Raw genomic sequence first — 13,123 nt, forward strand, 5'->3', positions numbered from 1 at the left:
GACCTTAAAGATCTCATCCAGGCCTGTCTGTTGGACTCCAAGAACCTTGGGGAGGGCCCTGACCTTAAAGATCTCATCCAGGCATGTCTGTTTGACTCCAAGAACCTTGGGGAGGGCCCTGACCTTAAAGATCTCATCCAGGCCTGTCTGTTTGACTCCAAGAACCTTGGGGAGGGCCCTGACCTTAAAGATCTCATCCAGGCATGTCTGTTTGACTCCAAGTACCTTGGGGAGGGCCCTGACCTTAAAGATCTCATCCAGGCCTGTCTGTTGGACTCCAAGTACCTTGCTTGCTGTGGTGATAATCCTTCTCAGCATATTTCTCTGGCAGACAGTGGAATTGCCAAACCAACAAACAATACAAAAAGTTAAAATCCTCTCAATGAAAGATTTGTAAAACAGAGTCAGTATAGTCCAGTCTACATTAAAAGATCCCAGCTTTTTGAGAAAGTACAGTCTCTGTTGGCTCTTTTTGTAGATCAGGTCTGTACATTTACTCCTCTGAAGCTTATTGTCCAAGAGGACACCCAGGTATTTTTATTCCTCTACAATCTCTGTATTCTGACCTCTGATAGATGTTGCAGAGGTAGGTGTTGTACACTTCCTGAAGCCTATTCACATCTCTTTGGTCTTGTTGGTATTGAGGACCAAGTGTGATTGGTCACACCGCTCTACCAAGTCATCTAGGACCGGGCCATGATGTTCCTCGTCATCATGCAACAGGCTGATCAAGGCGGGGTCATCAGCGAACTTAACAAGGTGTCTGTCAGGATGGGAACTAGTACAACTATTAGTGTAGAAGATGTACAGGAGTGGAGACAAAACACATCCCTGAGGAGAGCCTGTGGTGGTGTTGGAGTGGGGACAAAACACATCCCTGAGGAGAGCCTGTGTTGGTGGTGGAGTGGAGACAAAACACATCCCTGAGGAGAGCCTGTGTTGGTGGTGGAGTGGAGACAAAACACATCCCTGAGGAGAGCCTGTGTTGGTGGTGGAGTGGAGACAAAACACATCCCTGAGGAGAGCCTGTGTTGGTGGTGGAGTGGAGACAAAACACATCCCTGAGGAGAGCCTGTGTTGGTATTGCGTATGTCCGACACGTGGGGACCTATTTTAACTCGCTGTGAGCGTTGGCTCAGGAAGTCCAACAGCTACAAAACCAGCCCTCCATCTAAGGAGAAGTCCCGAATGAGTCTCTGTGCCAGAATGTAGGGCTGGATTGTGTTGAAGGCAGAAGAAAAGTCAACAAACAGAACCCTAACATGGGATTTGGCTCCTTCTAGATGTCTGTAGACCATGTTGCCATGTTGAGGAGAGTACACCCTCTAGATGTCTGTAGACCATGTTGCCATGTTGAGGAGAGTACACCCTCTAGATGTCTATAGACCATGTTGCCATGTTGAGGAGAGAACACCCTCTAGATGTCTATAGACCATGTTGAGGAGAGTACACCCTCTAGATATCTATAGACCATGTTGAGGAGGGTACACCCTCTAGATGTCTATAGACCATGTTGAGGAGGGTACACCCTCTAGATGTCTATAGACCATGTTGAGGAGAGTACACCCTCTAGATGTCTATAGACCATGTTGCCATGTTGAGGAGAGAACACCCTCTAGATGTCTATAGACCATGTTGAGGAGAGAACACCCTCTAGATGTCTATAGACCATGTTGAGGAGAGTACACCCTCTAGATGTCTATAGACCATGTTGCCATGTTGAGGAGGGTACACCCTCTAGATGTCTATAGACCATGTTGAGGAGGGTACACCCTCTAGATGTCTATAGACCATGTTGCCATGTTGAGGAGAGGACACCCTCTAGATGTCTATAGACCATGTTGCCATGTTGAGGAGGGTACATCCTCTAGATGTCTGTAGACCATGTTGAGGAGAGTACACCCTCTAGATGTCTATAGACCATGTTGCCATGTTGAGGAGAGGACACCCTCTAGATGTCTGTAGACCATGTTGAGGAGAGTACACCCTCTAGATGTCTATAGACCATGTTGCCATGTTGAGGAGAGGACACCCTCTAGATGTCTATAGACCATGTTGCCATGTTGAGGAGGGTACACCCTCTAGATGTCTGTAGACCATGTTGAGGAGGGTACACCCTCTAGATGTCTATAGACCATGTTGAGGAGGGTACACCCTCTAGATGTCTATAGACCATGTTGAGGAGAGAACACCCTCTAGATGTCTATAGACCATGTTGCCATGTTGAGGAGGGTACACCCTCTAGATGTCTGTAGACCATGTTGAGGAGAGTACACCCTCTAGATGTCTATAGACCATGTTGAGGAGGGTACACCCTCTAGATGTCTATAGACCATGTTGAGGAGAGTACACCCTCTAGATGTCTATAGACCATGTTGCCATGTTGAGGAGATTGCACCCTCTAGATGTCTGTAGACCATGTTGAGGAGGGTACACCCTCTAGATGTCTATAGACCATGTTGAGGAGAGTACACCCTCTAGATGTCTGTAGACCATGTTGAAGAGAGTACACCCTCTAGATGTCTGTAGACCATGTTGAGGAGGGTAAGAACGGCATCATCAACTCCTCTGCTAGGCTGATAGGCAAACTGAAATGGGTCGAGAAGCTTCTGGGTGAAGCTGAGAATACGACGGTAGTCATTCAGCACAGAGGGATTAGATGCTTTAGGAATTGGTATAATTATTGAGTTTTTCCACATACTGGCACGTGTTGCTGGTCGAGTGAGGATTGGAAAATGTCTATAAAAACACCAGCCAATTGTTCAGCACAGTGCTTTAACACATGTCCACTTATTTTGTCTGGGCCTGTGTGCATTACACCCCCTGAACAACTTCACAACATCAGCCTGTTTAACAACAACTCTCTCAAACATTTGTAATGATGCTTCCATTTGTTTTACCTCTGACACAAAGTCGTCTGATTCAAATCTTGAGAAGAAAATATTCAGTTCATTAGCCATGTCCTGGCCCTCATATCCCCCAAGGTCAACACAGTTTTTTCCCCTGCCTATGTGGGGGGCACTAGCCATGTTCTGGCCCTCATATCCCCCAAGGTCAACACAGTTTTTTCCCCTGCCTATGTGGGGGGCACTAGCCATGTTCTGGCCCTCATATCCCCCAAGGTCAGCACTGGTTTTCCCCTGCCTATGTGGGGGGCACTAGCCATGTTGTGGCCCTCATATCCCCCAAGGTCAGCACTGGTTTTTCCCCTGCCTATGTGGGGGGCACTAGCCATGTTCTGGCCCTCATATCCCCCAAGGTCAGCACTGGTTTTTCCCCTGCCTATGTGGGGGGCATTAGCCATGTCCTGGCCCTCATATCCCCCAAGGTCAACACAGTTTTTCCCCCTGCCTATGTGGGGGGCACTAGCCATGTTCTGGCCCTCATATCCCCCAAGGTCAGCACTGGTTTTTCCCCTGCCTATGTGGGGGGCACTAGCCATGTTCTGGCCCTCATATCCCCCAAGGTCAGCACTGGTTTTTCCCCTGGCTATGTGGGGGGCACTAGCCATGTTCTGACCCTCATATCCCCCAAGGTCAGCACTGGTTTTTCCCCTGCCTATGTGGGGGGCACTAGCCATGTTCTGGCCCTCATATCCCCCAAGGTCAACACACTTTTTCCCCCTGCCTATGTGGGGGGCACTAGCCATGTTCTGGCCCTCATATCCCCCAAGGTCAACACACTTTTTCCCCCTGCCTATGTGGGGGGCACTAGCCATGGATTTAATCCCTTGCCAGGCCACCCTTGCGTTTCCTGAGAAGAGGCTCCTCTCCACCCTTGCGTTTCCTGAGGAGAGGGTCCTCTCCACCCTTGCGTTTCCTGAGGAGAGGGTTCTCTCCACCCTTGCGTTTCCTGAGGAGAGGGTCCTCTCCACCCTTGCGTTTCCTGAGGAGAGGGTCCTCTCCACCCTTGCGTTTCCTGAGGAGAGGGTCCTCTCCACCCTTTGCTTGTCTGCCTCCTTGTCCACCAGTATCTGTCTTTTGATCTCACGTTGTACATCTCTTATAGCCTGTCTATCAGCCTCAGCATAAACTGATCTCACGGTGTCCATCTCTTAAAGGCTGTCTATCACCCTCAGCATAAACTGATCTTACGTTGTCCATCTCTTATAGCCTGTCTATCACCCTCAGCATAAACTGATCTCACGTTGTCCATCTCTTAAAGCCTGTCTATCACCCTCAGCATAAACTGCCTTCTCCCTATTATGTAGTAATTTTAGATGTTTTGATACCCAAGGCTTATTGTTAGGGAAGATTTTACAGGTTTTAGTTGGCACAACTGACTCAACACAGAAGTTTACATAGTCTGAAACAACATCTGTGAGTTCATCAAGATCAGAGCTGCTGTCCTCAAATACCTCCCTTCACAGTACAGTCAAAACACCCCTGGAGACCAGATACCTCCCACATAGTACAGTCAAAACACCCCTGGAGACCAAATACCTCCCACATAGTACAGTCAAAACACCAAATACCTCCCACATAGTACAGTCAAAACACCAAATACCTCCCACATAGTAGAGTCAAAACACCCCTGGAGACCAAATACATCCCACATAGTACAGTCAAAACACCCCTGGAGACCAAATACCTCCCACATAGTACAGTCAAAACACCCCTGGAGACCAAATACCTCCCACATAGTACAGTCAAAACACCAAATACCTCCCACATGGTACAGTCAAAACACCCCTGGAGACCAAATACCTCCCACATAGTACAGTCAAAACACCCCTGGAGACCAAATACCTCCCACACAGTACAGTCAAAACACCCCTGGAGACCAAATACCTCCCACATAGTACAGTCAAAACACCCCTGGAGACCAAATACCTCCCACACAGTACAGTCAAAACACACCTGGAGACCAAATACCTCCCACATAGTACAGTCAAAACACCCCTGGAGACCAAATACCTCCCACATAGTACAGTCAAAACACCCCTGGAGACAGGTGATACTGTTGTCATTCCAGATCTGGACAGTTTTAACTGTGGGTTTCTCCCTCTCCAGGAGTCGACAGTAGGTTGGCCTGAGGTAGACCACATTGTGGTCTGATGTCCCCAGGGGAGGTCTGGTGGTGGCAGAGAAATCATTTGGTATTGTCCCATAGCACAAATCAAGAGTCCTATTTTTCCTACTGTGACATTTCACATACTGGTGGTATGTGCGCATGACTTTGTGCAAGGTACAGTTGTTAAAATCCCCTAAAATACATTTGGGTGCGTCGGGGGGGATGGATTCCAGTTTCGGTGACAGATGATAAATAATCTCTGATGCCTTTGTTATATTAGCTTTCGGTTGAATGTACACAACGGTAACAAACAATTGGGGGAACTCGCGGGGCAGATAGTGAGGTCGCAGTGACACAGACAGCAGTTCAATGTCGGGGGTACAGAGTCTCTCTCTTACCAGGATCCATTTACACCACTGGTCCCTGACAAGCAGGCAGACGCCCCGCCGTGAAGATCCATTTACACCACTGGTCCCTGACAAGCAGGCAGACGCCCCGCCGTGAGGATCCATTTACACCACTGGTCCCTGACAAGCAGGCAGACGCCCCCGCCGTGAAGATCCATTTACACCACTGGTCCCTGACCAGCAGGCAGACGCCCCGCCGTGAAGATCCATTTACACCACTGGTGCCTGACAAGCAGGCAGACGCCCCCGCCGTGAAGATCCATTTACACCACTGGTCCCTGACCAGCAGGCAGACGCCCCGCCGTGAGGATCCATTTACACCACTGGTCCCTGACAAGCAGGCAGACGCCCCCGCCGTGAAGATCCATTTACACCACTGGTCCCTGACCAGCAGGCAGACGCCCCGCCGTGAGGATCCATTTACACCACTGGTCCCTGACCAGCAGGCAGACGCCCCCGCCGTGAAGATCCATTTACACCACTGGTCCCTGACCAGCAGGCAGACGCCCCCGCCGTGAAGATCCATTTACACCACTGGTCCCTGACCAGCAGGCAGACGCCCCGCCGTGAAGTTTCCCTGTGACTGTCAGATCACGGTCCGCTCTGACCAGAGTGAAGCCGGCCGGCTCCACTTCTCTGTCCGGGACTGTGTCATCCAGCCAAGTCTCAGTAAATACCAGTAAACAGGCCTCCCGATATTCGTGTTGGAAGATCAGATTCGCTGACAGCTCATCCGCTTTCCCCCTCAGTGACCTGGCATTAATCAGCAAGGTACAGTAAGGGAAGTTTGTTCTTTAATTTTTTAAGTCTTTGTCTGATTCCCCCACGTTTTCCATGTTTGCATTTGGGTTTGTAATCCACTCGCAGACAATCAGGGTGTAACAGCTGTCTTCACGAATGGACCAAGGCGCAGCGGGAATGTGGATACTCATAGTTTAATTTAAAAAAAAGAGTAAAGCATCCACGGTGAAAAACAATAAGCAAGACAGCAACAGTTTTACAGGCTATACAAACGCAGTGCAAAAACAACTACCCACAATCCCAAAGAAAAACACACCCTTCTATATAGGACTCCCAATCAAAGGCAACTCAACACACCTGCCTTCAATTGGGAGTCCCATCCCCAACACAAGCCCTTAACATACAAACAACCTGCCACATCCTGACCACAACTGATACAATACCTCCCTCTGCTGGTCAGGACGTGACAGTACCACCCCTCAAGGTGCAGACCCCGGAATGCACCTAAAAAAAAAGAAAACACAAACAAAAATCCCCAATACCTCAACAAAACCAATAAACAATAACCCCTATACAATAAGGGAGGGAAGGGAGGGTGGCTGCCGTCACCGACGGCACTGTGCTACACCCTCCCTCCCCAACCCACCTATCCTGGAGGTGGCTCAGGTGCAGGACGTGGACCTCGCTCCACCTTCGGCGTCGCCCACTTCTGTGGCGCCGATAGCTGCGCCGGGCAGACGGGCCACTCGGGCTGACCCTGGCAGACGGACCACTCTTGCTGGGCCGGAAGACATGCGGGCCACTCGGGCTGGGTCGGAAGACATGCGGGCCACTCGGGCTGGGCCGGAGGACAGGCGGGCCACTCGGGCTGGGCCGGAGGACAGGCGGGCCACTCGTTCTGGGCCGGAGGACAGGCGGGCCACTCGGGCTGGGCCGGAGGACAGGCGGGCCACTCGGGCTGGGCCGGAGGGCAGGCGGGCCACTCGGGCTGGGCCGGAGGACAGGCGGGCCACTCGGGCTGGGCCGGAGGACAGGCGGGCCACTCGGGCTGATCCTGGCCGGCGGGCCACTCTGGCAGCTCCGGGCAGTCGGGCCACTCTGGCATCTCCGGGCAGACTGGCCACTCTGGCAGCTCCTGACTAGTGGGTGGCTCTGGCAGCTCCTGACTGACGGCGGCTCTGGCGGCTCCTGACTGACGGGCAGCTCTGGCGACTCTTGACTGACGGGCAGCTCTGGCGACTCTTGACTGACGGGCAGCTCTGGCGACTCTTGACTGACGGGCAGCTCTGGCGACTCTTGACTGACGGGCAGCTCTGGCGACTCTTGACTGACGGACAGCTCTGGCGACTCTTTACTGGCGGGGCTGGACTGACGCACTAGAAGCCTTGTGCGTGGGGCTGGTACTGGACGTGCCAGCCCCGAGACACGCACCTCAAGGCTAGTGCGTGTAACGAGAAACACCGGACCGTAGAGGCGCACTGGCGGTCTTAAGCGCAGGGTTGGCATCACCCCTGCTGGCTCGATGCCCACTTTCCCCTGGCATATGCGGGGCGCTGGTACAGGGCGGACTGGCCTGTGCGTCCGTATAGGCGAGATGGTGCGTACCTCAGCATAACATGGCGCCCTCCACCTCATACGCACCTCCCTGTAATCACAGGTAGCTGGCTTACGGCTCTTCCTAGGCCTAGCCAAACTACCCATGTGCCCCCCCCCATCCAGCCGTGTCAATACTGCCCCCTATCCCCAACAGGTTTTAAGACAAAAAAAGCTCTTTACCTCACTAGCTTTTCAAAGGTGGCTAGAAATGTGCACGTTTTGTGCTCTTGTAGGAAGTACTTCAAATTATCAATAACTGGGCTAATAACTCACTAACTAGCAAAGGATATGAACAAATGTACACACACGGCTACATGCAGCTCTGGCTTTGACCTCAAAACAAGCACATCTACTCATGACCACTCATGCTGTAAACACAGTCCAGTTCACAATGAATGGCACAGAGCCATATATGGCAATGGTCGATTTGCATATAGGCCTACTGCAGCTCTGATCGGTTATGCCGCACCGGTCTGTGTAGAGTACGGGCCTGAGTCGTGACTGTCAATGCAATGGAATCCTACTCCGATGCATTCCGCCAACAACAACATCTCTTGCATAGTTAGTTTTGTTTCGGTATGTTGCATTGAAAGTGGCTAATATTGTATTGATTCCATAACAATTGCCACAGTAAAGGGACACGTTGATATGTGTTAACTAAGGGGGAAAACTCTAGAAAGTTGAGTGAAGTTCAATCTCGTGCTTCTCCGTGCGAGCGGATATTTCTCCTGCAGTCCCGGGGGAACTTAGAGGGAACATTGGTTAGAACCCCATCAGTCAAACGAATATGTCTTCAGGTCTCAGGCAAGGTTGCTCATCACATGCATGGATCCTTCTGCTTCTGGTTGCCACAGAAAGTGTTGTTGTTGTGCAGTAAGCCAAGTCAGTTATATCGGTGCCCTGATCTCTGATTATGAGGTCAAAGGGGGGTAAAATGTAACTGAGGTGATTCGATGAACCACACTCTTTTGATGAGTAACGTTGCTGTAGACTTGAAGACTTGTGTTAGCTTCCCGAACTCATCCCTATGGGCTTTAGCTAAGTGGGCTAACACAGTGTTGTGACACGCAGGAGACCTGGTTTGAACCCAGTCAGTCACAAGAGCAACATTAAATAGGGAGTGTAATGGCTATCCTTAGAAGGGCTATGACAAGGCTATTCAACTATATTCTAACGCAGCCTGTGTCACGTCCTGACCAGCCTTGGTCCATTCCTGACGACAGACCTTACAGCCTGTGATCATCATAGAGGGGAACTGAAGACACAGCCGCATTCCAGAGAGTCTTAGCTTTCAGGAATGGGCTCATAATAGTTTACATCCAAAACGGTTCAAATGCTAGAGCCAAATTCAGGAAATAAATTAATCATGCCACATTAGCTTCTGTATACTGTATACATACTTTATACATACTTTCCAGACTGATTTTCCAGTTTTCGTCCATAGCAGGGGCTTGTATCCATCTAGTTGAGCCTATTACAGCATAATAAACCCTGGAACAGTTTCCATCCTCTAACCCTCTCTTATCTCTGCCCCCCTCCAGATTGGCTTTGTCCTGTATTCCCCCAGCGGTGCAGAGTGGGACCAGAAGGACCATAACAACATGATGTTTATCACTATGTGTTACTGCTGGCACCTGGTCTTCAGCCTGCTTATTGTGTCAGTGCTGTACTGCACCATCAGCTGGTGAGACACCCTTTCCACTCCTGTCCTGTGTTCTTATTGGTTAATGTAGCATGTCCTATGTTCTTATTGGTTAATTTAGAATGTTTGTGCTGGCATATAGCCTTCAGCCTGCTCACTGTATTGGTGCTGTACTGCAACCATCAGCCAATGAGACAACACTTACCCTGGGGTCTTATGGGTTAACACCTCCTACATATTTACAGTCACAATGAGGTACATCAGCATTCCATTCCTTCATCATCATCACCAGAGTCTAGTTGATTTGGGGGCAGTTTCCCGGACAGATTAAAGGTCATGAACAGTCAAAATCATGTTTTTCATGAAATGTGATGATATTTGCATTATACCAGATCAGAGTATGATGGCTAAAATATGAACGTGTTGCTTCTACATTGATCAAGTTTGATCCCATGTCCAATGCTTGGATTCAGGAGGCGGGATTATTAAAGAGATTATTAAAGAGATTAACTCTCATTTTAATACACCAATGGTAACATGATATTCTCTTACCTAATTTAAATAAGTACCTCCTTGTAACCAACATCGGAGAAGGCGTATTTGCAGAGGGGCGTGGTTTATATAGCTAGATAGCTACTCTACTGGTGCCAAATTTTTACTGTAGTGTGTCAGCAAATATAATTAAAAGTTGACCCTATTCATCTATGGCAAAGATACTTTTATTTGTCACCTTTTATCTGTGTCTAGTGTTAGCTAGTTACTGGCTAGCTAGTTACTGGCTAGCTAGGTCTTTATGTCTGGTGTTAGCTAGTTACTGGCTAGCTAGGTCTTCATCTGTCTGGTGTTAGCTAGTTATTGGCTAGCTAGTTACTGGCTAGCTAGGTCTTCAGCCAACATAAAACAAAAGAGTTTAGGGGTCATTTAAAACTCAGTTGTCATGTCAACACATCCGTCAGTGCTGCGGTGAACCGCATCACAACAGACATGCCAAACGGGAGATGCATACAAAAAATATAAATATTATATACAGTTGAAGTCGGAAGTTTACATACACTTAGATTGGAGTCATTAAAACTCATTTTTCAACCACTCCACAAATTTCTTGATAACAAACTATAGTTTTGGCAAGTCGGTTAGGACATCTACTTTGTGCTTGACACAAGTCATTTTTCCAACAATTGTTTACAGACAGATTATTTCACTTATAATTCACTGTATCACAATTCCAGTAAGTCAGAAGTTTACATACACTAAGTTGACTGTGCCTTTAAACAGCTTGGAAAATTCCAGAAAATGATGTCATGGCTTTAGAAGCTTCTGATAGGCTAATTGACATCATTTGAGTCAATTGGAGGTGTACCTGTGGATGTATTTCAAGGCCTACCTTCAAACTCAGTTCTTCTTTGCTTGACATCATGGGAAAATCAAAAGAAATCAGCCAAGACCTCAGAAAAAGAATTGTAGACCTCCACAAGTCTGGTTCATCCTTTGGAGCAATTTCCAAATGCCTGAAGGTACCACATTCATCTGTACAAACAATAGTACGCAAGTATAAGCACCATGGGACCACGCAGCCATCATACCGCTCAGGAAGGAGACGCGTTCTGTCTCTTAGAGATGAACGTACTTTGGTGCGAAAAGTGCAAATCAATCCCAGAACATCAGCAAAGGACCTTGTGAAGATGCTGGAGGAAACAGGTACAAAAGTATCTATATCCACAGCAAAACGAGTCCTATATCGACATAACCTGAAAGGCCACTCAGCAAGGAAGAAGCAACTGCTCCAAAACCGCCATAAAAAGCCAGACAATGGTTTGCAACTGCACATGGGGAGAAAGATCATACTTTTTGGAGAAATGTCCTCTGGTCTGATGAAACAAAAATATAACTGTTTGGCCATAATGACCATTGTTATGTTTGGAGGAAAAGGGGGAGGCTTGCAAGCCGAAGGACACCATCCCAACCGTGAAGCACGGGGGTGGCAGCATCATGTTGTGGGGGTGCTTTGCTGCAGGAGGGATTGGTGCACAAAATAGATGGCATCATAAGGCAGGAAAATTAGAGGGATATATTGAAGCAACATCACAAGACATCAGACAGGAAGTTAAAGCTTGGTCGCAAATGGGTCTTCCAAAGTTGTGGCAAAATGGCTTCAGGACAACAAAGTCAAGGGATTGGAGTGGCCATCACAAAGCCCTGACCTCAATCCCATAGAAAATGTGTGGGCAGAACTGAAAAAGCGTGTACGAGCAAGGAGGCCTACAAACCTGACTCAGTGACACCAGCTCTGTCAGGAGGAATGATCCAAAATTCACCCAATTTATTGTGGGAAGTTTGTGGAATGCTATCCGAAACGTTTGACCCAAATTAAACAATTTAAAGGCAATGCTACCAAATACTAATTGAGTGTATGTGAAATTCTGACCCACTGGGAATGTGATGAAAGAAATAAAAGCTGAAATAAATCATTCTCTCTACTATTATTCTGACACTTCACATTGTTACAATAAAGTGATGATCCTAACTGACCTAAGAAATTGAATTTTTACTAGGATTAAATGTCAGAAATTGTGAAAATCTTAGTTCAAATGTATTTGGATAAGGTGTATGTAAACTTCCGACTTCAACTGTATATAATTGATGGAATTTCAATGTTGTTTGAGTTGCTTTGTGTATCACCAAATTTTCTTGAGATGATTTGACTGCAAATTGCTCACTGCATCCAAGTTTCAAAAAGCTGTCAGTCAATGCGAGTTTACAGTAAGCTCTCTGCCCACTCATTATGTCTTTTCAAATTTCCTAGTAGTTAGCCGTGAGAGAGAAAGTACTTTTGAGCATTTTTGATATGGGTGATATTTTAGTCAAAAGGCTATTTTACATGGGAATCAGAATGACTGTTCAGGACCTTTAAGCCTAGTTATGGACTAAAAAGCACTTTCAATAAAGAGATTCTCCATTGAGTTTGTAATCTGGTAAATCTAATTCTACGGTATGTTCATCATCCCCTCTGCAGTGTGGTACGATCCAGATTGAAGAGAACCCCCCCAATGGAGATGGGACTGCTGAAACCCAGAGAGAGACAGCAGGAGTCAGAGGACGAGACCCTATAAGGACAACAACAACTTCCTGTTTGTTTAGCAGTCAATCAATCAATCAATCAAATTTATTTATAAAGCCCTTTTTACATCAGCCGATGTCTCAAAGTGCTATACAGAAACTCAGCCTAAAACCCCAAACAGCAAGCAATGCAGGTGTAGAAGCACGGTGGCTAGGATAAACTCCCTAGAAAGGCAGGAACCTAGGAAGAAACCTAGAGAGGAACCAGGCTCTGAGGGGTGGTCAGTCCTCTTCTGGCTGTGACGGGTGGAGATTATAACAGAACATGGCCAAGATGTTCAAATGTTCATAGATGACAAGCAGGGTCAGATAATAATAATCACAGTGGTTGTAGAGGGTTCAACAGGTCAGCACCTCAGGAGTAAATGTCAGTTGGAGTTTCATAGCTGATCATTCAGAGTTAAGAGACAGCAGGTGCGTTAGAGAGAGAGAGTCGAAACAGCAGGTCTGGGACAAGGTAGCACGTCCGGTGAACAGGTCAGGTTATCCATAGCCACAGGCAGAACAGTTGTAACTGGAGAAGCAGCACGACCAGGTGGACTGAGTCATCAGGAGTCATCAGGCCAGGTAGTCCTGAGGCTAGGTCCTAGGACTCAGGTCCTCCGAG

At 48.0% G+C, this 13,123-nt stretch overlaps 1 protein-coding gene across 1 annotated transcript in view; it reads left to right on the forward strand.

Annotated features, from left to right (window-relative positions):
• The window catches only part of tmem45a (transmembrane protein 45a), a 56,682-nt gene extending 43,939 nt beyond the window's left edge, over positions 1-12,743 (forward strand). The window contains exons 5-6 of the mRNA XM_045697529.1: positions 9,299-9,441; positions 12,413-12,743. Coding sequence (XP_045553485.1) covers positions 9,299-9,441; positions 12,413-12,509 — 240 coding nt within the window. The 3' untranslated portion in view covers positions 12,510-12,743. The remainder of the gene's footprint in view (positions 1-9,298; positions 9,442-12,412) is intronic.
• The last annotated feature ends 380 nt before the right edge of the window (positions 12,744-13,123 follow it).

This window comes from Salmo salar, chromosome ssa16 (genome assembly GCF_905237065.1).
Source record: "Salmo salar chromosome ssa16, Ssal_v3.1, whole genome shotgun sequence".
In the NCBI taxonomy this organism is placed as follows: domain Eukaryota; kingdom Metazoa; phylum Chordata; class Actinopteri; order Salmoniformes; family Salmonidae; genus Salmo; species Salmo salar.